We start from the raw sequence: 26,020 nt of genomic DNA on the forward strand, positions 1-26,020 counted from the left end.
GAAACCGAGTCTGGGGCTCAGGGGTGGCATGTGCAGGGCTGTGTGATGGCTGGAGGACATCAGTGGGCCCCGCCCCCGCACGTCTGGGACTCCAAACTCCCGCTGTGCCCAGAGGGAGCACGGGCAGCCTTCCAGGCAGGCACCGGAGACCGTCTGCATGGCGACGTGCCCGGCTGGCCAGGTGTCCCCCACTGCCCTCAGGCTGGAGTCAGATCCCAGCACCCCCATCCCCAGGAACCAGAAGCCCCATGGTCTCCTCTGCCCCCAGGTGCAGGGACGTGGTGTCACAGCTGGCGGGAACCTCGGACCGAATCCTCACATGAGCAGTGGGGCACGGCACCCCCAAAGCTTGAAATCCCCAGCTTGTCTCAAGACCCCCTGTCAGCCCCCTTCCAAGCACCAGGCCCCCAGAATAAGACTCACATCTCCTACCAAAACGTTTAATGGTGGAAGCCGCGTGGGCAGCTGAGGCCACAGGCACCGGGGGGGATCGGGGAGCCACACCTGAAACCCTCCCCTACCTTCCAGACCTGGGCACCAAGCCACGAGGACGGAGCCCTGCCAGCAGAGGGGAACAGGCAGGCCCCCGTGCTCTGGGGCGGGGAATGGAGCGCCAAGCCCCCAGCCGTCTGGGCCGGCACGGCCAGGACCCGGCCGGCTCCTTGCTGTGACCCCATCCCCAGCCTGGCCTTGGGAGGATGCTCCGTGTGTGGTGGGGCTTTTGGCATCATGGCCCTGTGAGCCAGCAAGACCCCTCCCCTGGCTCGGGGAGGGCAGGCCCCTCAGGCCCCACCTCGGCTGCTGTGCGGCCGGACCACGGGCTGGGGTGCAGGACCCGAGAGCACAAACCCAGCGTGGACCGGCTCTGGCTGCAGCTGCGGCCACACGGATTTTCTGGATCATTAAGCCAAGCTGCTAGTCAGGGACAGCGTTCTGGAAGGTTCCAAGGATTGCTGGGGCCCATGTGTCTGGGCTGGGCTCCAGGGACTGGCTGGCTGCGGGTCACGTCCCTAGCGCAGTACGGACACCTGGCCTCCCTCCGAACTTTTGTGCCAACAAGAAACACTGTCGCTGAGCGGGGTGGGCACGCGTCCCTCTGGAGGACCCTGGCCCAGGACCGTCCACCTGCGAGCCAGCTGCCCCGACTCAGGGTGGGGGGACTCGGGGGAGGCTACTGGAGGAACGGGAGGACCACACTGTGCTCTCTGAACCGTGCGCACCCCCAGAAAGCGCCCCCCCCAGCATTCCTCCCACCGAGCGTGGCCTGGCCCTCCCAGGGGAGCCATGGCCCTGGGGCAGTCGACAAGGGTCTGGAAGTCTGAGAACCGTGGCTTCAGGGACCTGCCACAGGTCCTGGTGAGCGCGGGGGCCGCCCCCTGGCACAGAGAGGAGCCCAGAGAAAAGGCGCTTTTAGTCCTTTTGTTAAAAACAGAACAGCACCAAAAGGCCCCGCGGAGCACGGCGGCCGAGCCCCGGGAGCACGGCCCCTCGCGGGGCAAGCGCTCCCAGCGCAGCTCACTTGGCCGGGCGCGTGATGACGCGCGTGGAGAAGTCGAACAGGTCGCGGTTGACTTTGCGCAGGTTCCGCACCTCGTCCTCCAGCTCGGCCACACGGACCCGCAGCTGGTCCTGGCCGCCCAGGACGCTCTGTGGAGGGACCGGGGCTCAGAGGCCAGGAAGCCGGGGGGAGCCGTCCCCACGGCCAGCGCAGGACTCAGGCGCGCCAGCCCCCCGCCGGCCTGCCGGCCGCACCCACCTTCTCCATCGTGCTGCTCATCACGGCGTGTAGCTGCTCCGCCCGCTCCAAGTGGCTGGGCTCCGAGCCCTGCGGCACAGGACGCTCCCTGTCAGTGCCCCAGGGGCCCAGGGCAGCGCACCCCTGGGAGGGAGACGCCTGCCCGACACCCACCCACCGCAGGGGAGACAGGTGAGGAGCCCCCACCGCGCGGGGTGCGGAACCCGGGCTCTGTCGAGGCTGCGGGCTCCAATCCCCCATGCTTCCGTCTACTCCCGCCGAGGACTCTGCCCCACAAGGCCCGGGGACGGGGCGCTCGGAGACCAAGGTCAGGCAGGCTCCCAACAGCAGGCCAGTCGGTCGGCCCATGCCTCCAGCCCCGGGCACAGCCTGCCGCCCGGCCCAGCGACACGACTGATTGCTGCCGAGGCCGGGAGGTGGTCTGTGTCCCGCTGGACAGCGTCTGGGCACACGGCCCTTGGCCGGCCACCGGATGCTCTGCAGAGCCAGACGCCGGGCTCTCTCAGGACAGCTGCGGTCCCTTGCCGAGAGGCTTGTGGGGCTCCAGGCACGGAGACCATGGAGCACCGGCACAGCCCAGAGACAGGCAGGGGCCCTGGGCCTGGGGGGCAGACGGGCGTTCCGTGGGCACCCACTGGGGTGGGTGCCAGGGGTACCAGCGCCTTCCCATCAGGCTCTGCTCCCTGCTCTGCTCCCTGGGGTGCACGTCCGCTCTGCACTCCCTGGCTCCTCCCGGAGAAGGACTCAGTCGCCACCCTGACCCCCGCACAACGCCCCGAGTGGCACAAGCAGGCGTCCCTGGGGGGCGGGGCCCACCTGCTGGTGGAGGCCAAGGCGCAGCGTGAAGCCCCCGCGGTGGGGCTCGTCCCCGTGCTCGGCGCCCAGCAGGTGCCTGTTGAAGTGCGGCAGGGGCAGGCCCGGCCGGAAGTCCGAGCTCAGCATGCTGACCGGTGCCAGCATGATGGCGGCGTTGGTCACGGGGCCTGCAGGGGGTGGGGGGTGTCACGGTCACAGCACGCCAGCCAACCTCCTCCCCTGCACCCCCGGACGTGGGCCGCGGACACTGCCGCCCCCCCGCCCCCGGCAACGCCCCGTGCTTCCCAGACAGGAGGAGCTCCAGCTGTCCCCACCCGTTCCCGGGTGCCTCACCTTTGAGGGTCACGGTCCTGATGCACTGCTTGCTCTGGGTGTCCCATAGGCGCACGGTCTCGTCATGGGAGCCCGAGAGCAGCACGCTGCCGTCGGTGGACACAGACAGACAGGTCACCTGGTTCCTGGGGACAGACATGGGGACCTTGAGCCAAGAGCGAGAAAATGGGGTCCCTTCTGCCCCCACCCGGTGTCCACAGCCCCCGCACCTGTGCCCTCTGAACACCTTCCCGCTGTCCTGCTCCGGCTGGAAGCTCTTCTCTTTCTGCCCAGGCTGTGGAGGCCAAGAGGGCCCCTGAGCCACGCCAGCCCCGGGCCCCCCCGAGCCCCCCGGGACCCCCGAGCCCCCCGGGCCCCCGGCTCCCCACCCCCGGCTCCCGCGGTACTCACCCAGGTGCAGAGATCCACCTGGAAGATGGAGCCATCACTGCCGCCGCAGAACACGTGGTACTCGGCTAGGTCCATGGTCACAGCCATGATGCCCACGTCGAAAAGCACGGACAGCAATAGATCGCCCGACGAGATCTCCCACAGCTGGGGGTGCGGGTGGGCGTGGGACTCCAGACCCCCGGGGAACCGGAACCACAGCCACCGCCCACGGGGCCCTGGGGGCTGAGACCCAGCCTGCCCTGGGACGCGACTTGGCTCTCGTGCCCGTGACCCCTGCGTTAGAGCCCCCTCGTGTGCCAGGCAAAGCCCTGAGGGCTGCACTGGCCTCAAATCCCCCGAGGTCTAGCCGGCGAGCTGCCAGGAGCAGGCAGCCAAGTGGGAATTTCCAAGCCGACACAGGCCCAGGCCATCCACCCTCTGGATGTCCTTGAGGCCGGAAGCGTCAGGGGATTAGAACTGTCCGGAGCTGGCAGCCCGGGGGATGGAGACCGCTCACGGGCTCAAGCTGGCCAAGAGGCCATCAGCTCCCGGGACATGACTCAGACCCACTTGGGGTGTGTGGGGCGGCGCTACCTTCACTGTCTGGTCCAGGGAGGAAGAGGCGACCCGGGCCAGGGGTCCCCCAAAGCCACAGTGCAGGTCCGTGATGGGCAGGGTGTGGCGAGACCAGACGTGCCGGGGGGACGGGGTCCTGGAGGGATCTGCCTGCAGCACACTGTGTGAAGGGAGCAGACCTCAGCAGGGGTGGGGGGCCACCTGGCCACCAGACCCCTCCCAGCCCCGAAGCTCCAGAGGCTCCCCATGGCCCCTGGACAGGCAGTCACCGCCACCCCCAGCCCACCCTAGGGCCCTGGCCTGGCTCTGCCCATGGGCTCTGCGGCCAGACCCAGAACCCGGGGGGCCCGGCCTCTACCTGCACAGGCCCCACACTAGCACCAGGCAGTCCTTGCCCCCCGAAAGGAAGTGGCTGCTGTCCCCCGTGAACTGCAGGCACGACACGTCCTGGTAGTGGCGGCTCAGGATGACCAGAAGGTTCCCTGTGGAGACCTGTGCGGGCGCACACAGGTCAGGGTAGGACACAGGGTGCCGCCCCCGCCCCCCGCAGCCAGGTCAGGTGGAGGCCCTTGGGGACAGCCTGCCCCCCCCTCCCCCGGCAGTCTGGAAGGAACACCCAGGCATGGCGGGCCGCCCCTCCTCCCAGCTGTCCTGCCTGCGCCTGTTCCCATCGTGTCCCCAAGTGGAGGACGGTGTGGTCTGAGCTCCCACCCCCAGTCCAGCCACCCTGACCTCTGACTCCTGGGTGTCAGGTGCCCGAGGACCCCCTTCCAGTGCACGGCGAGGGAGTGATGTCACCACGGTCTCCGGGGAGGGCAGGGCCCATCTGCGTGGAGCAGAGCGGCCACAGAGGCAGCTGCTGGAAGCGTGGGCCCCTCTGTTCAGGACCCGGGAGCAGGAAGTCACAGTCTTCAGATGCCACCACGTGGGGATGGGTCAGTGGCTGGGGCTGAGGGACGGGGGACACCCCAGGCGGCAGAGACAGGGGAGCCCATCACACCACCCGGGCAGCGGGGCGGGCTGGGGGCCCAGACTCTGTTGTGAGCTGGACTGTGTTCTCCTAGTGCACGTTCCCATCCTGACCCCTGGGACCAAGCCTTGCTTGAATAATGGAGCTCTGCGGGCCTAGCCCGTGCAGACTAAGGTCATGCTGGAATGCGGTGGCCCTACACCTGAGGAGTCGTGTCCTTACAGGAGGAAACCTGGAGGCACACACCCTTCTCCCCACCCCAGAGACCCTGCTGAGGATTCCCAGCCTCCCTCCCTGGCCGCGTCTACACCGAGGGAGGGGGGAGAGCCAAACAGTGGCTGATGCCGGACTCTGGCCATCAGCCCCAGGGGCCGCCTGGGGTCGGCTGTGTGGGGTGCCCCCTTGTGGTCACGGCTCACCCCGGCCCGGAAAGCTCGGAGGGAGTCGGGGAGCCAGGACCAGACAGGAGGGTTCAGGGGCAAGGCCCAGGAGGCCCCTCCTGGGCAGAGTTGACACGCATTTCTGCCTGGGACCCCTGCACCAAGACAAGGATTTCTACCATGATGGGCCACCTGAGAACCCCCCGCCTCAGTCTCCCTCCCTGCGTCAAAGCAACTGCTCCCTAGTTTTTGAACCACGCGCCAGGGTTTCCAAGTCGCAGGAGTGAAATAACTACGCCGCCTCCCAATTCTGTGGCGCTCCGAGACCTCTGGGGAAAGGACAAATGTCATCTTACAGGCGTGGACAAGCTCGAGAAAGGCAGAGCGTGGTCACGTGTCCATGGTCTGGCCCCAAGCCCTGCATGGCCTGTGCTGGAGGTGAAGTGGGTCTCCCCAACCCACACATAACCAGCTGCTGGGGGCAATACGGCCTAAACTTTTTTCTTTTTAAATACCTTTTTTTTTTTTTAAAGATTTTATTTATTTATTTAACAGACCGAGATCACAAGCAGGCAGAGAGGCAAGTGGCGGGTGGGGGAAGCAGGCTCCCCGCTGAGCAGAGAGCCCGGAGTGGGGCTCGATCCCAGGATCCTGGGATCATGACCTGAGCCCAAGGCAGAGGTTTTAACCCACGGAGACACCCAGGTGCCCTCTTGTTAAATACCTCATTTACTTATTTGAAAGAGAAAGCATGAGAAAGGGAGAAAGAGGCCACAGAGAAGCAGACTTCCTGCTAAGCAGGGAGCCCGACCCAGGACTTGATCCCAGGAGCCTGAGACCATGGCCTACGTCCCAGGCAGATGCTTTACTGACTGTGCCACCCGGGGGCCCGGACCAAGTCCCCCACCTCTCACCTCCCACAGGTAGATGCTCTCCGCAATCCCCGCCAGGACATAGAGGCCATTGGGGGACGTGGTCAGACAGGTGACAGGCCCAGGACACATGATCTTCTGCTGGAGCTGGTCCTAGGGAGACAGAAACCTCTGAGCTTCACGTGGAACTCAGGAGCGAGGGGGCAGAGAGGAGCCAGAAGGAGAGGCACGAAAGAGGGTGGCGTGAACACAGCGAGGCCCGTGGAGAAGCCAACCGCTGGTCAGGCTTTGCAGCGGGGAGGGGAGGCCTGCAGACTGTCAGAAGGAAGCGGCCGGAAGCACAAGGGCGCTTACTCTGGGGGTGGTGGTCAAGGCACGGACGGTCCAGGAGGGGCTGAGAGCCCAACGGCCCCGGCCTGGCTTCCTAAGGTCTGGCCTGTCACCCTGACCCTCAGTTTCTTTGTCTAAGGAGACTTCATGACCGTGTGCGGCGGCACCAGGCAAAGTGAGAGAAAGAGCTTGTGCCACGGCTTCAGTCGGCAGAACCGAGCGGCCCCAAGCGCCACAGGTTGTATACTGGGTGTTTTATTTATTTATTTGGCAGACAGAGGTCACAAGCAGAGAGAGAGAGGAGGAAGCAGGCTCCCCGCTGAGCAGAGCCCGATGCGGGGCTCCATCCCAGGACCCTGAGACCATGACCCGAGCCCAAGGCAGAGGCTCCACTCCCTGAGCCCCCCAGGCCCCCGCGTTTGTACGAGGAGACCCATGGGCCCTTACCGGGAAGGGTATCTGCTTTTAGGGGAAACAAACCCATCACTCTCCGGGGCCTGGGACACCCCCTCCCGGGACCGGAGACCCACGGAAACCCAGAGTCCTCCCTTTTATTGAATTTCGCGCCCCCAGGGCTGTCCCCACCCCCCCCAGCCCATCAAGGACCACAGCCCCGAAGACCTGCACCCCACCGCCCACCGCCCACCCTCCGTCCTCCGCGCGCGCGCAGCGCCCCACGTGACCCCGCCCGCCGGGCGCGCGCCTCCCTCCCCCGAGCCCCCCGACTCGCGCATGCGCAGTGCCCCCCCCCGGGGCTCCCCATCCCCACCCGGGTTCGGGGAGCGTGCGGCCCCCACCGACCCTTCGCCCGACCCCACCCTCGAGCGCCCCGCGCCCTCTCCACGAAGCGCGGGCCAGGACGCGCGCCGCCGCACCTTCCGCTGCAGCTCCCAGGCGCTGATGTAGTTCTTGCCCAGCTGCGCCGCCAGCAGGTACTCGCCATTGAGCAGCGCCAGGCCGCGGGGTCCGGCCTGGCCGCCGCGGTACGTGAGCAGGTTGGCGCCCGAATGCAGCTCCCACACCACGCAGCTCCACAGCTGGGCCGCCGAGTCCGTACACACGGCCACTTCCATGGGAGCAGCCATGTTGCCGCCGGCCGCGCCCCGGAAGTGCGTCACGCCAGCGAGACGCGGGCTCCCGCGCCGCGGGCTAGAGCGCCGCCCACGTCACCCGGCGGCTGCGCGAGCGAGGGGCGCTGGCCACGTGCTCCGCGCGCGGCCCGCGGGTGACCCGGGCTCCGTCCCCCGCCCGGCGTCCGGTCGAGGGGCGCCCCGCGTAGCCGGAGACCGTGGCAGGAGGCCCCAGCCCCGAGTCGCTGTGGAGACCGTGGCCCGGGGCCGCCTGCAGCGGCCGGTCCGGCCCGGCCGGTTCCGCGGGGCTTTTCCCCGAGTGACCCCCGCTCTGGAGTCTTGCTGTGCGGGTCGCAGGGTCCGGCTCGCGCGCGCGACACGTGCGACGGCCCGTGGACCCCGTCCGCCTGCCCCGAGCCCTGCTCCCTTCCGGAGCTCGGTGCGGGCCGCCGGGGCCCTCCGGCCGCGTGTCCGAACGGCGGGCAGTGCCTGGAGGGCGCTCGAGGGGAGCCCTCGTGACCGTCCGCGGCCGCCGGAGCAGGACGGAGGCCCGGGGTCGCCCACCCCGCGCCGCGGGGCCCGAGAGGCCGGGCGCCCCACGGCCGGACCGGGCGCCCCACGGCCGGACCGAGCACCGGGCGCCCCACGGCCGGACCGGGCGCCCCACGGCCGTCCGAGCACCCGGCGCCCCACGGCCGGACCGAGCACCCGGCGCCCGGCCTGGCGGGGGGAGGGGAGGAGTCCGCAGCCCCGGCCCCGGCCGCTGGGCGGCAGGCGCGAGCCTCCGACCGGGAGGCCGGACCCGGAAGGGGCTTCCGCTTTGGCCTCTGCGCCCAGCCCTGGGGCCGCGGGAGCTCTGGGGAGGGAGGGGTTCGCAGGGGCCTGCCCCGTTTGGGGGCCTGGAAGAGGGGTTTCCCAGAGCGGCTGTCGCTTGAGCAGGGAACTGGCGACCAGGGAGGGAAAGGAAGGCAGAGGAATGTGCAAAGGCCCTGAGGCCGAGGCTGGAGGCTGGAGCAGGGCCACGCAGGGCCTGGGGCAGTGGGGAGCCTGGATTTTAGTTTATCCTGGGGTGGGTGAGGGAGCATAAAAGACGTCAGGACGTTTTTAAGTTGCAGAGAGCTGAGTGTGTGAGCCCCAGCGGCTATCAGATGGCGACACTCTGGCGGGGCTCCTGGTTCAGTTTGCAAGTAGAAACAATGGTTCCTGATTTCCCGCCCCAGAACCTCTGATGTCGCTGTTTCCTCCATTATTTTTTTAAGATTTTATTTAGTTGATATCAGAAGTGAGCAAAGTCGCAGGCGCAAAGTTGGGGGGGGCAGGCTCCCCATTGAGCAGAGAGCCTGATGGGAGGCTCTATCCCAGGACCCTGAGACCATGACCTGAGCCGAAGGCAGACGCTTAACCCACTGAGCCACGCAGGCGCCCCACAAATGTTGTTTTGGAAGTGGGAATGAGAAAAACAAAATACCAGGAATACTAACTACACTTTCCAAACATGGGTTTCCCCAAATCAGACCTTGCTTGAACCCTGAACCCCTGGCAGTCTGTGGAATCCCGCTTGAGAATGACCACATCGTGCGGCTCCCAGGAGTGGGCCCAGGCAGCCTTGGGAACAGCGACTCAGAACTTGCATCTGCGCTTTCGAGCTGTGGAGCAGATCACAGTGAGGTCTGGGCCTCCGTGTCCCCATGGGCACCGCAGGGACACTGTGGTTTCCCACAGCTACGGATCTTGCTCCGGGGTCTGTCTCCGCTTTCGGAGGCCTGGAGGTTTCCAAATTCCTGGATTCTGGGACATGGGGCAGGCCCAGCAGATGTGGGTTGCAGAGTTCTAAGCTTGGTGCCCAGAGGGTGCCGGTGGTGGGTGGTGGGTGGTGGGCGCTCCGGCAGGGGGAGGCCCAGGCGGCAGGAAGCATAGCTGGCTGGCAGGCCCGGCCCCTCATAAGCCTCCTTCCCCTGCACTCCTCCCAGGAGGTCAGAGGTCACCCCACCCCCAGCCCAGGGAGTGTGGAATGAGGACAGACCAGTTGTATCAGAAGGGCGGGACAGCCACCACACTTTGGGGGGGGTCTAGGACCACCCAGTCGCCAGACCTCCTTGATGCCAGCTGGGTGGGTGCCTGGTCCCAAACCCCAGGCTGCGAGGGTGTGGCTGCAGTGGTGGAAGCAGGAAGGGGGAAACTGAGGCACAGAGACATTCCCTCCTCTTCCCCCACTCCCAGTCTAAGCCCTGAATTCTTAATTTATTCTTTTTTCAATACTGAGCACAGTTCTGTGGGTAGTGGGGACACACTGTTGAGCCAGAGCAGACCCCAGCGTTCTGGGGTCCCAGCCCAGGGGGGCCTTTCTTACCCGGGACACTCCCCCACCCCCACCCCGCCTGTCCTGTACACCAGCGATGACGGGAGGGAGGGTGACTCAGGTGAAAACCCTTTCCTTGCGGTAGCCAGGCTCCGAGCCCAGCTCCTTGTAGGCTCCCAAAGCTCTGCTCTTCAGGTGCTGAAGGGTTCCTCCCGGGAGCCTCGGGTCTCCTAGCATGGGAGGCGGAGGCTGGCAGGCTCCTGGAAGCTGTGACGGCCCGAGCCCTCCCTGGTGCCCCTGGAGCCGTGTGACCTCAGGGCTTCCTGCCCCGGATCTCGGCCTCTTCACGGGAGGAGGAGATGTGGACTGAGTCAGTCCACAAGAAAGGGCGATTTTCCTTTTTCAAAGTTATTTCTCCCTCATCTCCTAGGGCAGGACCAGGGAGCCCAAGAGGCAGGTGGATCCTGGTCCTCCGGCCTCTCCTGGTCCCCACAGGCCCCGGGAGGTGGGGACCAAGACGCAGCGGACTCATTTCTGACAGGAGTGGAAAGTGCCGGGGATGCAGTGGGCCACGGGGGCGCATGGGAACCACTGGGCCGCGACACTAGGGTTAGCTGACTCTCCCTCACTCCACGACCCCTGGGGGCTGACCCAGGCTGGAGGGACTGGCCGGGGCCGGCCCAGGCCAGAGCCAGTGGCAGGGGAGCCAGAAGCGGGAGGCTGGGCCTGCCCAGACTCCAGCCGAGCTGACCTTGAGCCTGCCGCATTCTGCATGCGGGGGTCACCAGGGTAAATGGATTAGACACCCCAGAAAATCTCTTCCAGCCCAATTTTGCAGTGCCGGTGTGGTGTGGGGTCGGAAGCAGAAAACACAGGCTTTCCCTTCCAAATGTGCTGAGCCCCGGGACCGCAGACCACAGCCCACGTGCTGTTTTCCTTCTTAGAATCATTTTTATCTCCTGGGCCGGGGGGCCACTTCGGAGCTACACCTGTTGAATCACTAAGTGTGAAAACGTGACCCACATCCCAGTGGGAAGGCTTGTGGGGGACCAGGCTGGGTCCTGGTCTCAGAAGATGGCAGAGGGCCTGGTGGGACGGCGGGCTGGGGGTTTCTGCCGGTGCCTCCCCAGCCAGGCTCAGTCACCGCGCAGGCCAAGCTGAAGGGGCGATCCCGGGGGGCATGGGGGCAGATGCAGCACGAACATGGATGGCTCCGTGTCACGGTGACAAGGGGCTGGCCAGGCAGAGAGGGAAAGAGGTATGGCAAAGGCCCAGAGGAAGGCCCGTGGAGGAGGGGGCGGGGGCAGGCCACAGCCCCCAGGGGCTTGGGCTCAGAGTAACAGTGGCCTCAGAACCCAGGATGGCAGGAAACCTAGCCAAGGGGCTGGGGGACAGGCTAGGGCACCCCTAGGCCTGCCATCTGTTCTCCCCAAATCCCTAACCTACACTTTGCACCAGCTCCTCCCCTCCAGGAGCTGCTGGCCATACCCACCCACTTGGAGAGAGCCCCCCCCCAAGCCTGTCCCCTGGGATGGTGGGGTCAGACCCTGTGCCCACCGCCCGCGGGACCCACACACACCCAAGAAACCATCACAGGAGACTTTTCTGTTAAAAGTCAGAAGTGTTTTGTCTTGTTTTAATATCTCATCAACTTTACAGGGTTACAATTGTCTTAAATATTTCTGAAGTTTAAATACAATCTGCATAATAATGTTATAAAATGTAAACTTTCAGTGTTCTTTTTCAATTTCAAAATCACACACCTTTTTTTCTTCTTTGTTTTTTTGGTCTTTTGTCCTTTTTTTTTTTTTTTTTTTCCCTTTTAATACCTGAATGTTCTGCAAAAACTGAAATCGGTACAGGCCGCCCTGGCCAGGGCGACAAGGCCAGGCCCGGCCAGAGGTAGAGTCGTTTAAACCTATTTTTTAAAAAGTTTATTTCGCTTTAACCTGAGTGCTGGCGCAGGACTCACGCCGTCTGACGAACCCCAGAGAAACTGAAATCTCGCGCGTCAGGAATGAAAGGCTGCATTCATGTTTGCCAAGAAAAAAATGCAAAAGTAAAGGGGACAGAAAGACCAAAGTGGACGAAAGCAGTTAAGATGGGAAAGGGGTGTGCGAAGGCAGAACTACGGAAAGGGACATGCTGCCCCACCCCGCTGCCCGGCTCCTGGCTCGGGGTCCCATGGAAGCTTCTGGAAGCATCATCTCCAGCAGGGGAGCCCCAGAGAGCCCCTCTCCACCCTGTTTGGGGTCCCCGCCCTCCCCCTGCGAAGCGCGGGCCGAGGGCACGGACAGCTGCCCCCGGCCTCCCCTGCCTGGGGCTTCAGAGGGGGCGCGGCTCTGCACCCCCGAAAGCCCCCCTTCCCTAGGCTCCAGGGACAGGAGGGACAGGGGGTTGCACGGGCACCGAGAGCAGAGGCAGGGGAGGACCCCACTCACATTCCCAGCGAGGGTGGGTCACCGGGCACGGCCACCCCTGGGGCTGGCCAGGCCCCCGCCCCGCCCCCACCTGTCCCCTACAATCATCACAGCACAGCAGGCCGCACCCCGAGTTACCTCTGGGGGCCACATGGGTCCCAACGCAAGGACACGCGCGAAGACGCGCGCGCACCCACAACGCGGGCCCACAGCCTTCCAGGTGGAGGGGGGTGCGGGGGGGCAGGGCACGGGGTTTGGCATCGAGAGTCAGACCTGAGGTAGAAGGTGAGGCAGACACCCCCCACGTGGGCGCGTCCGGGAGACCCTGAAGGCAACAGGTCGGGGCGTCCACAGGTTGGGCTGGGACCAGAGGAGCCGGGGGGGGGGGGGGGGGGGGGCGCGGGTTCTCCGCGTGGAGCCGGGTTGTGTGGGGGAGGGGGGGAGACGGGGGACGACAAAGAGAGCCCCCTCCCACCATGATTGTGCTGCTGCAGTGAGAGGGCAGGGCAGAACTTTCCAGAAGGAAAAGCAGAGGGAGACCCGGCCCCTAGAAGGCTGAGGGGTGGGAGTGTCAAGGACCCTGAACTATTCCAGACCCAGCACAGCCCCACACAAGGGAAAACCCAGCCTTGGGGGCCCAGGACCCCCCCTCGGGTCTCCCAGGCTGGCACTGCCCCCCCCTCAGCCTCGTTAGGTCGGGCCCCTGAGCCCAATTAGAGAACACAGGCTCGCCCTGGGAACAGCAGAGTCAGTGCCCCCCCCGAAAGTCCCGCCCCAATGCCACCGGGTCCGCAGGGACATGGCGGGCGTCAAGAGGGCCCCCCCACCTGCCTGGGCCGTAGGGCAGACGGTGCTGTCTCCCCAAGACCACAGCCAGCCCCCAGCCTCCCACCAGCTGTGCCCCCCAACACGCACCTTCTAAGCAGGAGGAAGGGTCGTGCGGAGACGGGGCGCGGCCTCCTGTTACTGTACCTACTCCAGGGGGCTGTGGCCCCAAGCCCGGGGGCCAAGAGAGAAGGAACGAGCAAAGTTAAAGAGAGAATGGAAGGGGGCGTTCAGGTGCCGTCGCTCCAAAAACCTCGCCCTGAGCGGAGCCCGGCTCCCCTGCCCCCCAGATGTCTCCCAGAGCAGCCCTCCCCACCTTCTCCGGGGGCGCCCCCAGGCCACATTCATCCCTGAGACAGGAGCCTGGGGGCTGCCCTAGGTGGAGCCCCTCCCACGCCCGGGGCCCTTCTTCCAGTCTCTGGCGGGAGGGCCAGCTGGGCCAGCTCCAGCTCAGAGCACAGGGAGTGGGGGAAAGCTCGGGGTGTCCCCGCCCACAGCACCTGAGTTCATCACCTGTCCTGGCTCTGGCCAGCTGCCCCCCGCCCCCCACCCCTGCACCACAGGAACCACACGAAGGAACCCAAGTCAGTCGTGGGAAAATAGAAAGGGTATTACTTTTTTCTTTTTTTTGTGTGTGGTTGTTTTTGTGTGTTTTTTTTTTTTTTTTTTGCTTTTTCAAGTCCAGTTTCCCTGAATGAGCACAAATATATAGATATATATATATATACTTTTCCTAAGGTCTGATTCCTCCCCCAAGAATAAAATAGATTATTTACAAAACAAAACCCCAAAACCTCTTAAAAACCCTATAGATCTTGAGTATCACTGTTTCTTTAAAAAAAAAAAAAAAAGTAGTTCCCAAAAGCAACAAGAAAAAAAATTTCAGCTGATCTTGGCTCAGGGGTTTCTTTCAACACAAGGATTTGGGTATGGTGAGTGTGTGATGAATGAAAAAAAAAAAAAAAGGAAAAAAACAGATGAAAATGAAAACACACAGTGCAGGGATGTATGAGGTAAACAGGACCGGCTTCTGTGGCAACCGATCCGCACAGACCCAGACCCCCGTCAGTTGGTCCAGCCGGGCTGCAGCCCTCGGAGACGCGGCCCCTCTCTCTTCTGACTTCCTCTTACAATTCACGTCTCTGAATGTCCGAACCTGAGTAATTCAAGTGTTCCTTGGTTTTCCCCTGTTTTATTAAATTTTCTTTATATATATATATGTATATATCTTTTTCTTTCTTTTTGGCGTTAGCTGTGGCTCCTTTCTGGATACCTCCCCTCCCCACCCGTATCTACCGCCATCCCGGCCCCTGTGTGGCCCCCCTCGACTCCCGCCCCCCTGCCCAGGCAGGCTCCCGGGCTGGGAGCGGCGGGTGGGGAGTGGTACGGTTAAGGCAATGAGTTATTTGAGGTAGAAGATGTGGCAGGTGTGGACAGCCCTGCCGGCCCGGCCTGGCTGCCGGCGCTGCTGCTGGTCCCGCTGTTCCCTCCCCGGCCGACGCCGGCGGCTTTGCTGGGAGCTGGGTGTGGTGCGGGCGCCGGCGGCTGAGCAAACAGCACTCCTAGTGCGAGGACAGGAGAAACGTGTCATGTGGTTGGGAAGATGACGCAGCAGGGGCTGCGTCACGGGACGCCATGAGCACGGGCCCCCTGCAAAGTCACCCAGCGACCTGGAGGCCTGTGACAGCCACGAGTCCCTTCTCTGTCCCTTGGCAGCACCTTCGCGAGCCACCGAGCTATCTGACGTCCGCAGCACCCCCTGGGAGCCCCCATGAGCTACGGGCTGGCTACACGGTGTTTCAGAATAAACTCAGGACCACCGCTTGCCGTGGAGAAACAAGTGTCCTCAAGGTGCGGGCTGAGTATGCCCCGGGGGCTGGCTCGCTCTGGTCGTACCGGGGCAGAGCCCTGCTGGGTGGCCCTGGTGGGGGCGGGGGCAACACCAACCCCGGGCTCCTGAGTTAACAGGAGACAGTGCTCAGGGCCCCGCGGGTCCTACCTGTGTACATGATCCCGTTAATCTCCACTGACATGCTAATACTGTTACTGCCATTGGGGCCGGTCAAGCTCGGGGCAGAGTCCTGGCGGCTCTCGCAGGCTGCGGGAAGAAGAAACACCACCGTCGGTAGTCATAGGCCCATCTGGGCGAGGACCTGCTTCTGTCAGCACACACAGTAGGTGCTCACTAAATATTTACTGAGGAAGATATCTGTCTAAAATTTGCTTCTCTCATGATGATAAGTCTGAAGCTACGTCAAACCATCTCATTCTTTTTAACAGCCCCAGAGTAGCCTGGACTTGACTTGCTCCACTCCTACTAGCTTTGCCGGAGATACGGAGTGGAATCACTGGGTCACAGGGCAAGAATGTTTTCTGTTTTAAGAAGAGATCGCTAAATTGTCACCTGTTTACACTCCCAGCAGCAGGACTCAATGGGCCCATTTTCCCACATCCCAACCAACATTTAATATCGTCAAACTCTGATGGCTTAAAAAACGGTATCTCTTTGTTAGCATGTAGATCCCCAACTCAGCTTTCCATGGGCATTTTCTACTAGTCATTAATTCATTTTATCTCTTTCTCTTTCTTATTGATTTGTGGGCACTCTTTACATATGTTGGCTATGAGGCCCTGATTTTGCTGCATAGGCAGGAAGCAGTGAGGGTCTGGGCGCCGGGTGGGTACCTTGGCTGTTGATACGAATGCTCATGGGCAGCTGGGCTGTCATGGCCAAGAAATTCTGCTGCAGTGCCCGCTGCACAAGCCGGTGCTGCTCGTCTGCCACCAGGGCCATCTTTTTCTCAGGAGGCTCCCCAGACTCCAGCTTCTCCCGCAGCTGCTCCAGCGCAGCTGCCTGTGCAGCCACAGCTGCCTGAGCTGCTGCTGCTTGTACAGCTGCTGCCTGGGCTGCCACCACAGGGTGGCCTGCCAGCGACACTGGCAGGCGGCCCGGGACCGTGATGGGGATGGCCGAGTCCTCCTCTAGATGGGAGAGAAGAGGCATTGGCAGCCAGAGGGGCACCAAGGAGCCTGGTGCTGCCTTCACCCCTGGCAGGAAGGCGCGGGTGTGCACACCCTCTCTGGGGAAGCGGCGAGGCTCTGGGACACACACGAGTGCCGGGGAGCCCTTCCTGAGGTCAGCCTGGTGTCGGAAACTGGCATGTCAGAAACCACAGCCTGGTGGTGGCCGTGGTGGGCACAGCTGTGCTCGGCACCCACGCTATCCCAAAAGCCCGCGACAGGGCGCTGGTCACGCACGACACTAGCGAGAGCAGCGAGGTCTCCCCGTGTGTCCTAAGGCACTCAGCGGCTCGTCCGGAGAGGCCTCTCAATGACCCCTTGCCAGCCCCATGCTCCCACCCTTGCTTCACGGATGAGGGGACCCAAGCTCCAGGTGGCAATGGCTATGCCAAGGCCACAGAGCTGCAGGCACTGAGCTGGGACTCGATCCCAGGCGGCTCAGCTCCAGAACCAGCTCCCGCCTGTTCCCGCTTCTGTGGTGGAAACCAGGGTCCCACTGTGACCCGCTGTCTCTTCTTTACCTGACTCCTCCCCCGTGTCCTTCCCCTGTTGCCTGGCATGTTTTCCCCCTCTGCACCAGGCCCTCGGCCAGAAGCTTTGTGGCAATCCCCAACCCCCCGTCTGGTTGCACTGGAACACCACCTGGGGGCCCCTGGGACCCTTCACCACGGGCCCCCATGGCTGCCCATCGTTTCCTGGCTCCCTCCTGTCAGGAAAAGCTCCTTCCCGCCCACCGCCCTCGCCCCAGCTCTGGCGCAGGATGTCATGCGCCGCGAGTGGCTGACAACCATTGGCGGGGGGGACCGCCGGGGCTCCTGGGCAGAGGGAGGTGGCGGTGGTAGGTAAACCGAGGTGCCCGAAGACTGAAGGAGCGGTCGCTGGAGACCGCGCTCGCCTCAGACCTGAGCAGCCTGAACCGTGGGGATTCCCCTGGACCCTCAGGCTACTCAGAGGGTAGGGGGTCACAGCCCGTGGGGCAGGGGAGGAACAGTGACCCAGCCTGGGGCCTGGGGCCGCACGTGAAGTTAGTGGCTCTGTGTCACACGGGATTCGGAGGTTCAGCGGGAGAGAAGGCCGACATCGACTGGTGACGCCGGTCACGGACGGGGGGGGGGGGGGCGGCCTGGCGGACACCCGAAAACTCGGCCCACTGCCCGCTGGGCACCGACGCGCTGCAGCCCCCGCTTCTGCAAACCCACAACCCACCGGCACAGGGTAACTTTCCCACGACCCGGCTGGAAGCTGGCCTCAGGGTGCACCACGCACCAGCTCCAGGCGGGTGAAGGTCAGCCTGATAGGCTACAAGGTCAAGACGCCTGCAGGACAGACGCCGTGTTGAGAAGGTTCGAAAGCTCCCAGGGGAAAGAATACAGCAACCGGCTAGTAACGTCTTTAGGGGCGATGACCATGGCCATGTTATGACCGCTCGCCCAGCGACAGTCACCCCTCACGGTGCCTGCCGTAGGGTCAGGAAAGAACACGGCGCGCAGTCAGCAACGTGGGCGCCCTGTGGCCCGGGCGGTCGGTCGGCCAGCGGTCGGCCAGAAATGTCTGCCCCGGGCTCCGGTGGGGCAGCTGCGCCCTCTCTCTCAGGCTGCCGCCGGAGGGCCCTCTGCGGGGCACGCTGGGGCTCATCCTCCGGTGACCTGGGGGGCAGCAGCGGCCCCTAGTGCCCTCAGCGGTCAGAGGGCCCCACCAGCGTGGCACCAAGTCAGGCCCCGAGGGGCGCCCCTTACCTTTCTTGATCTTGGGCGCAGGGGGCACGGAGCTGCCGTTGGTGCTGGCGGCGAGGCCCAGCGAGGGCACGGGCAGCTTGGGCGAGGACAGCATCCCGTGCGCGCCGCCGGGCGAGTAGGCGAACAGGGAGCCCCCGAAGCTCTGGCGCCGGCCCTCCCGCCGGTTGCTGTCGATGGCGGCCTGGAGCTCGTTGGGGCTGCTGAGGCCACGCTTCTCGCACTCGTAGGGGTACAGGTATTTCATGTACCTGCGTGCAGGGGGGCGGTGAGGGTGGCACGCGGGCGCCGTGCCTCCCGCCGCCCAGTGCGCAGTGCGGACCCCCGCCCCGCCCCCCCAGCAGGCCCCCCCAGGCGCTCACTGTGTCCGCAGGGTGAAGGCCGCGCTGGTGATGGACGTGGGCAGGTTGAGGCCCTTGGTGATCTCCCGCCACAGCTTCTTGTTGATGACCTCCACCAGGCCGCCCTTCTCCGTCACCAGCACGTACAGCATGAACAGGTCAAGCACTTGCTTGGCCATGATGGGGATGCGGTTCACGGGCGTCCCTGCGGGGGGGCGGGGGCGGTGAGCGGAGGGGGCACCGACATGCCCACGGGAGAGGGGTCGCCCCCACAGGGGCACGGGGCACGCTGCTCTCTGGGGGGCGTCCGGGCTGCTGAGCCGCACCCCCAGCCCCCACCCCCCCGCGTCGGGAGCACCCATCGTGACAACCGTGACAACCGCAGGCGTCCCTGGTGCGGCCCTGTGTCTCCTGGGGGCAGGACTGTGGGGGGGCGGGGATCCCCCCCCGAGAGTGTGAGGAAGCCTGTTTCCCCACCAGGGATCTGGGCTCCTGGCCGATCTCACCTGGGGGTCCGGAGATGGGGGCCGGCACAGGGCCAGGCTGCGGAGCCGCAGCAGAAATGCGGCCTCCGTTAGTTCTGCTCCCAGCTCAGCGAGCGGAGCCCACAAAACCACTCTGCCCAGTCCCAGGGGCCTGTGCCCTCGGCTGCCCACCCACCGCCCACTGCCCACGGGCTTTGCAGTCGGGAGGAGGCCGAGCTCCGCTGGGCCACTTTGCCACTTAAGAGAGGGGGGCGATGGGCCGGACCAAGGAGGGGGGGTTGCTCCCAGCGGACGGGCCTGGTCCCCCTGTCCACCGGCCTAAGCCTCAAGCCTCTGCTCCTGGCCCCATTGCCCTCGTGTGGGGGCCTTCAGCTTGGCCTGTGTGGCGCCTTCCTGGCTGGGGGGAAGCCCCCTGTTAGAATTCTCCCTGCCCTTGCAATCCTGGGGTGCTGTCTGTGGCCCCCAGCTGCTGGCCTGTCACCCGGGGTCCCCGACTTGGACCCCCTGGCGCCCAGCCTGCGTCACGCACACCCGCAGCCCCCCAGAGATGGGCCCACGGTGGGCCCAGGTTGCGGCTCCCCGAGAAGGCCCGGCCCGGCTGGTCTGCTGGAGCTGGAGGTTCCAGAAACACTTCCTGCCACCTGTGGCCACATCTGCCCTTTCCAGGTTTCCAAACCCCCGCGCACAGAGGACCGCCTGCAGAGGGCAGAGGGAGCCAGACTTCGAATCCCGACCCTTGCCCTGTGCCATTTCTCCGCACAAGAGAGAGAGAGGAAAAGGCAACCCCCATGGCAGGGGCCCCCCCAGCCCACCCAGGATAGGGGTATATGTTGCACACTGGGCAAGAACAGAAAGAATCACACAAAAGGTCCTCTGGGGACCCCGTGCCCAAGGTCGGCAGCCGGGCCTGCTGGGATGTTTACAGAAGGAGCCGGGTGGGGAGCCGAGAGGCTCCGGTGCAGGACGAGAGGCTGGTGCAGGACGGGGCGTGGGGGCGGCGGGAGATAAGGAAGGGTGGGGGGGTGTTCGAGGAAACAGCAGGCGGGTGGGGTGCAGGCAGGACCCCTCCCGCACTCCCAGCCTCCAGAAGGCCTTTACTTTGTGATGTGGGAAAAGAAAGAACTTTCTGTCTGGAGTGAAGGCCTGTAGGATGCGGGACACGGCATCTGGCGGGGTGGGTGGGGGCATCTCCTGGACCTTCAGCCCCAGAGGCTGCCAGTTACAGAGGGCCAGGATCCCAGAAGACAGCACGAGCGAGGGGGGCTTGGGGCTGGGTTCTGAGGCATGTGTAGGAGTTTGTTGCTCCCTGTCCTCCGGGGGAGCCTGGCTTGGCACGAGAGGCAGGGCTGGACTCAGACCCTCAGAGCCCTGAGTGGCTACCGGCTCCACTGCTGTTTCTGGGGCCTCCCCACCTCAACCACACCCACGGGTCGCTCACCCTACCTTCTGAACCTGCAGGACACCAGGCCCAGTCTTGGGCAGGGTGGGTGGGCTCCAGGCCTGGGGGCTCAGTGCTCCCTGCAGGGTGGGGGTGGGTGGGGGGCTCCCACAGGTGTGGATGGCTTGATAAAGAGAGTGGGGCCAGATCTCTCTGACCACACGGGGGGCAGCTGGCCCCAGCTGGGACTGCTCCCACCGATAACGGGGGGCCCCCTGCCCCAGGACTGGGTCTGGGTGCCTCCGCCCTGGCAAGGCACCGGAGGGGTTAATGGGAAGGCCGCGGCCCTCCCCTCTCTTCCCTTCCGGCTGCTGGGCCTGGTGTTTACAGAGGCTGTTGGAGAGGGAGAGGCATGCAGACGGCCCTAGACAAAGCGGCTGGTGGCTGGCCCCTGCAGTGGGCCCGAGTGGACCCTGCAGTACCCCCCGGCCCCGCCCCTTCCTGCGCCCGGGGCTCGAGGACAAGTCCCCTCCCTGGGCCTCAGTTTCCTTCCCTGAACAGCAGTTGTAATAGCTCCCACCAGAGGGGCTGGTTCTGGTCAGAGGGACTAGCCCCACACTGCAGGGGGTACCTCTAGAACCCCTCCCCCAGGTCCGTCTATCTGTCCGTCCATCCGTCCGTCCATCCGTCCAGCTCTCTGCGCCCCACGGCAGCCGTGAGCTGAGGCTGAGGCCTCTGGTGGGGCCGTGGGGCCCTTCTTGCTCCCCTAGGTCCTCTTGGCCCTTGGCTTTCCCCGAACGCCCCGGATACCCTCCAGCGTCTGGGCCTCGGTTTCCCCGAACGCCCCGGATACCCTCCAGCGTCTGGGCCTCGGTTTCCCCACGGGGACACCCACCCCGACCAGTCCCGGCTCCCTGTGCCCAGGCCGGGCTATGTATGGCGTCCGTCTCACCCCAGAGCCAGGGGGGCCTGAGGGTGGGGTGGGCCGGGCACGCTGTTGGCACTCAGCCCGTCTGGGCTCTGCTGCACAGTGGGAACTGCTTCCGCCCCCCCACACAGGGAGAGGCACCGAGGCCCTGGCAGGCGCAGGCGAGGGGCTGGAGCTTCTCCTGTCCCAGCGCTGCTGCCCTCCTGGGGAATCCAGCCCTGCTCCCTGTAGGCTGGCTCTGCGGCATGGGACCCTAGGGGCGGTGGGGGCCTAGGGGTGGGAACCCCATCACACCAGGCGTCTGGGCTGGGGACCTGAGACCTCCTACCCAAGGACCCACCCCTTAGATGCTCCCAGCTGTGTCTCCCCCATCAGACCTAACGGCCAAGCAGGCCCCACCCTCCTGCCCGCCCCCTCCTCAGCTTCCCCCGACCCGCGGTGGGCGGCCTCACCTCGCTTCTGCATGAAGCTAAACAAATCGTCCAGGAACTCCTTCCTCTTGGGGTCCCCGTCCAGTTCGTAGAGCTGTGGGGTCAGGGAGCGGATGGAGAGGTCAGCGCCAGAGCCCGGGTGCAGGCGCCGCGTCCCCACGGAGCCTAAAGAGCCCGCCTCCACTTTCGGATGAGGACGCCGGTCCCCACATGCGTTCCCAGCAGTGGCCACCACCAAGCCACACACCGGGCAGCGCAGAGCAGAGGTTTACTCTCCCCCCACTGCGGAGGGCAGGGCCCAGGTCCATGCGCATCAGGGCCGAGCCCCCCGGAGGCTCCAGGGCACGGTCCCTCCCGCTCCCCCAACTCCAGCGTTGGCCTCGGCCTCTTGGGCGTCCTCCACGCGTCCTGTAGGCTGTGCCCACCGGACCAGGGCCGCCTTGTCTGAGGGCGCCTGCCTGACCGCAGCTGCAGGGACCCGATCTCAAGCCAGGCCTCGTTCAACCCGTCACTTGGGGGGCACAGTTAGGCTAAGACACAACACCCGGGCCGGTCACTGCCTTACAGCGGACCGATGCATCTGGTGCTCTCGCCTGTGCTCCAGGCGTGGCTCCATTTTGTAGATGTGGAAACTGAGGCTCAGAGGCAGACGTGAATCCAGAGCCTGGGAATGTCAAGGCCTCTGGGCCCACGCTCTGTCCTGGGCACTGGCTGCTGGGGTTCGCCTGTCCCTGCACTGGTGGTTAGGGGCCCCCCCAGATGCACAGACCCTCAGCTCCCAGGAGCCGGCAGAGCTAACTGGGGGCTGGAGTTTGTGCAGGCGGGGTGGGGAGGACAGCAGCAAACAGCGATCTTCAAATTAAGCCCTGGGGAATGGACCCCGAAGGTTGAGGACTGCAGGGGGCCTCGAAACCACCCATCAGCCCCGGCCAGGGCAGCCCATCATTAGGGCCCAGGAACGCGGCAACGCCCAGCGCCTGTGCCTGACCAACCCCGGGGCCCGGGCAGGCAGGGTCCCTGGGGCTAGCTACTCCTCAGCCAGCTCACTCCTCTCTGGGCTTGGGTTTCCCGGTCCTGGAGCGGAGACAGAGTGGGGCCTCCGGGCACAGGCCGGGGTGGTCCAGGCTAGGTCTTTGTCTCTGCCCTGATCCAGCTGGGCCGGCCAGCCGCATTCCGGGGCTGATTTATGGTGGTCTGGGAGGCCCTGCACTTCCCCCTGCCTGGGGCCCGCGGCCTGCAGCTACGCCTCCCCGTGGGCGCGCGCCTGTCCCCCACCATACATCCCACCACGTGGGGCAACATGCAGTGCGGTCTCCCGCCCGCCCACGGGCACTTCGTCCGGCTAGTCGCAGTGTCCAGACGGGGGTGAGCGCACAGCAGCCGAGCGAGTGGACGTCCGACGGGCCCTGAGGGCTCAGCCCCCCCGCGGGAGCAGGGATGGCCCTCCAGTTCGCCGCCACCCACGCCTCAGACCACGACCTCACCTAACGGGGTCTTCAGGGACGTCACCTGCTAAGACGAGGTCGTACTCACCGGGTGAGGGCCAGCCTCACCTGACCACAAGTGTCCTTATGGAGGACAGACGGGGCCCAGGCAGAGATGTGGCCACGCCTGATGCTGGAAGAGGCAGGAGGGACCCGCCCCAGAGCCCGGCCTGGATCTCAGACCTCAGCTACCAAAATGCAGGAGGACTCCGCGGCTTTCAGTCCCCAAGTCCGTGGTCATTGTTAGGGCCACTCCCGTGGGGCTCAGGGACCACACGCCCCTCCTGACGGGGCCAACAAGTCCTGTGAGATCCCGGCCCAGGGACCTGCCAGAACTTTCCCTGCACCCAGCCCCCAGGGAGACCTCAGTGCCCCCTGCACCCCGCCGTGCCCCAACTTTCCTTCCCATCAATGCAGAAGTTTCGCCCTGAGCTCCCAGAGCCATGGGGACACCGGGTTCCAGCTGGGGAAACTGAGGCTCAGGACAGAGACCTGCCGCAGGGGCAGCTGGCTGGCCCGGTGGGGGGCCGTTAACTCCCAGGCCCATGGTGGGTGGACAGGCCTGCGGCACAGCCCGGTCAGACCCCCGTGGGGCCGGGGTATTGTCTGGGGCCGTAAAGGGGGCTGTGCCGGCCCCCGGCTGCCGGGGAGGAGGGAGCTCTAATGGCTGCTGGGGGCGGCCGGCAACAAAGGGGCAGTAAAGACCACCCGGCTTTATGGGGCTCCGGCCCCGAGTTCCGCTCCCCTGCAGGCTGCGCCCTGCCCTGGCCAGACTGGAGGGATGGGGGCGTGGGGGCCGGCGTCCAGACCCCATTGTGGGCCGGCGGGCCAGCTGTCTGTCCTCGCTGGGCTCCAGGCCGCCCCGCGTCGAGCCTGGGCCGTCGTCCCGCAGGAGTCTCAGGCTGAAACCTTGCCCTGCTCAGGGTGGGCCAGGAGGCGCCGAGACAGGTCACCTGCCACAGCCACAAACCAGGGCTGGAGACCGGAGAACCTTCCAGAAGCCCCTCCCTGGGCTGCCTGCCTCCTGGAGCCCGCAGCCAGTGTCCCCGAGGGCCCCACGCAGGGTGCTCACGTCACGGGGTCTGACTCAGGCTCCCGGTTGACCAAGGGACGCAGGGTCTGCAGACCCTTCCTGCAGGCAGCTCGCTGCTCCCGGAACCTGCTGGGCGCAGAGGCAGGCCGGCCTGCGGGAGACCCCACGCTCCGCACCCCCGGGGACATGTGCTGGGGCGGCCCGTTTTCTTGCTCGCTGACACCCTTGCTCCCAGCCCTTCCGCCGCCCCATGTCTGGGAGCAGGCACACAGCAGCTGCTCAATAAACGCCCTGGACAGCTTGGGGCACCGTGGTGGGGCATCTGTCCCTTCCCAAACCCATTATGTGCCCCGCAAGGCTCAAGCTTTGGGTGGGTGACACCCTGCGCCGGGGTTGGGGGGTGCGGAGGGTGGCTCTACCCCGTCACTTCCTGCCCTGTGACCTGGGTCCGCCAGCGTCCACCCGCCCGGCCACACCTGTCTGTCCACCAGTGACATGGGTACAGAGCCTTGAGATGGGGATGCGGACAGCAGAGTCAGGGCTGGAGGCCCCCAGGGTCCCCGCTGAGAAGTGCGCAGCCAAGTCCCTCCAGAGCCCGGTGGGGTGGTGGGTCACACTCAGCGCCCCCGTGGGGCCCCCGGCCGGTCTCTGGGCTGCAGCCGAGGGTGAGGGAGGGGGTCAGGCCACTCAGTGCTGAGGCTGGGCTGACCCTGGTTCAGTCTTTCCCAAATCACACTACCCACTTCACAGAAAAGGACACTGAGGCACAGGGTGAGGGCCAAGCCTCTCCGGTCACCCCAATGGGCAGCCAGAGGGCCTTCCCAGCAGCCTGAGCGGGAGCCCCCCACCTCGCAGTCACGCCCACTCCCTGGCCTCCCCGGCTTTCTGAGGGACAACATCCTGCCCGCCCCCTCCCCACCCCCAGCGGCCACGGTAGCTGGAGGCAGACCAGGTCGGGAAGGCTCAGGTAGAGGCAAGCCCACCCTCCGGGCGCATGGATGGGCAAACAGGAAATTCTTGTTTGTGGCCAAGGAGCATTTCTGTCTGGGCTGCTGAGAAAGTCCTGGGGTCATGCAGCTGACCCGGCAGAGCTGTGTGTGTAGGCGCCCGTGTCGGGGGGTGGGGGGACCCTTCAGCCTCGGGGCGAGAAGACAGCAGACCCCTGGGGAGCCCGGCAGCTCAGCCCCAGCGCCCGGCCCCCGCCCGGAAGGAGGGAGAAGCTCCCTCCCAGCCGCCACCGACCCCGCAGGACAGGGGCCTGGCCTGGGGACGTGTCCCTGTGGGCCCATGTCCATGTGGGCTGGGCACCACCAGGGCTGTCTCCTGAGGCGTGACTGGCCCCGAGAAGGTCCCGTGGGCGGGAGGCCCCACCTGGCCAGCAGCGCGCCGGTTCCCAGCCTGTCCCAGGGGCCCGAGGTGGCGTCCAGCCCAAGGCCGAGGGGCCCAGGCTGTAAAGCAGCCGCCCCCGCCTGTGGGGCCCCTGGGAGACCTTTGCCCCTTTACCGGTGTCTGCTTAGGCCCCCTTCTGCTACCCAGGCGGCTCCAAAGTCCGCAGGGCCCCAGCTGAGGCCATGGTCCTTCCACGGCAGAGGCAGGGCCCAGAGGAGGAAAAGTCAAGGAAGGGCCCGGTGAGCTCTGAGCCCCCAGAAGAGGCAGCAGAGAGACGCCCAAGGACAGAGGCTTCCCGGGAAACCAGAAATGCGCCCTCCACAGCCACCAGCGGGTCCCAAATGCCCCAGACCAGACGTGCTCAGAGCCGGGGCCGGGGCCGGGTGAGGGGTCGGGGGCAGGCCCGGGACCCCAAGTGCTGTCAATCTACCTACTGTCCCTGAACCTTAAGAAAAATGTATTTATGGGATTGAGAATCACATTACACAGAATTCACCGTTTCAAAGTGTTTCAGTGGTGTTGAGTGGATTCAGAGTCCTCCAGTCGTGGCCTCTGTGGGATTCCAGCATTCCGTCTGTCCGAACAAACCCCGGCCCCCGCGAGCCCCTTCCTGTCCGTGGAGGAGCCTGGTCGGGACGTGTCACACGCGTGGACTCACACCCGTGTGGCCTCCTGTGTCTGGTCCCCTCCCTGTGCGTCATGGGCTCGGGGCCGGCCCCGGGGGGCCTCGCTGCTGCTGGTGGCCGGGGACGTTCCCTGTTTGCCCATCGGCGGACGCTAG

At 65.2% G+C, this 26,020-nt stretch overlaps 2 protein-coding genes across 10 annotated transcripts in view; both read right to left on the reverse strand.

Annotated features, from left to right (window-relative positions):
- Positions 1-426: 426 nt before the first annotated feature.
- On the reverse strand, positions 427-7,635 carry WDR18 (WD repeat domain 18). 2 transcript variants are annotated; one of them, XM_004778104.3, is made up of 10 exons: positions 7,278-7,635; positions 6,115-6,225; positions 4,209-4,342; positions 3,869-4,010; positions 3,296-3,439; positions 3,115-3,179; positions 2,906-3,030; positions 2,573-2,739; positions 1,757-1,825; positions 427-1,647 (listed from the first exon to the last, which is right to left on the reverse strand). In XM_004778104.3, exons 1-10 carry the CDS (start codon positions 7,485-7,487, stop codon positions 1,516-1,518), a joined length of 1,299 nt encoding a protein of 432 aa, XP_004778161.1. In that variant the 5' UTR covers positions 7,488-7,635; the 3' UTR covers positions 427-1,515. The 2 variants fall into 2 exon arrangements, with proteins under 2 accessions (XP_004778161.1, XP_044944064.1); XM_045088129.1 differs by lacking the exon at positions 7,278-7,635 and adding an exon at positions 6,427-6,651.
- Positions 7,636-11,569: 3,934 nt separating this feature from the next.
- The window catches only part of ARID3A (AT-rich interaction domain 3A), a 30,899-nt gene continuing 16,448 nt past the window's right edge, over positions 11,570-26,020 (reverse strand). For 7 of the 8 annotated variants that reach the window (XM_045088121.1, XM_045088115.1, XM_045088119.1 and 4 more), the window contains exons 4-9: positions 21,355-21,427; positions 18,133-18,316; positions 17,774-18,021; positions 15,702-15,998; positions 15,016-15,114; positions 11,570-14,578 (exon numbers count right to left, since the gene is read on the reverse strand). In XM_045088121.1, coding sequence (XP_044944056.1) covers positions 14,406-14,578; positions 15,016-15,114; positions 15,702-15,998; positions 17,774-18,021; positions 18,133-18,316; positions 21,355-21,427 — 1,074 coding nt within the window. In that variant the 3' untranslated portion in view covers positions 11,570-14,405. The remainder of the gene's footprint in view (positions 14,579-15,015; positions 15,115-15,701; positions 15,999-17,773; positions 18,022-18,132; positions 18,317-21,354; positions 21,428-26,020) is intronic. The other variant, XR_006609020.1, reaches the window with a different exon arrangement.

This window comes from Mustela putorius, unplaced genomic scaffold (assembly GCF_011764305.1).
Source record: "Mustela putorius furo isolate JIRA1106 unplaced genomic scaffold, ASM1176430v1.1 tig00000095_pilon_pilon_pilon, whole genome shotgun sequence".
Lineage (NCBI taxonomy): Eukaryota > Metazoa > Chordata > Mammalia > Carnivora > Mustelidae > Mustela > Mustela putorius.

Bases quoted from the DNA above. Each gene is read 5' to 3' on its own strand.
- WDR18 (XM_004778104.3), bottom strand. From the start codon at position 7,487: ATGGCTGCTCCCATGGAAGTGGCCGTGTGTACGGACTCGGCGGCCCAG. The intron at 4,343-6,114 runs GTGAGAGGTGGG...GCGCCCGCACAG, and splicing joins AGAGCATCTACCTGTGGGAG to GTCTCCACAGGGAACCTTCT. The intron at 3,180-3,295 runs GTGAGTACCGCG...TGGCCTCCACAG, and splicing joins AGGTGGATCTCTGCACCTGG to CCTGGGCAGAAAGAGAAGAG.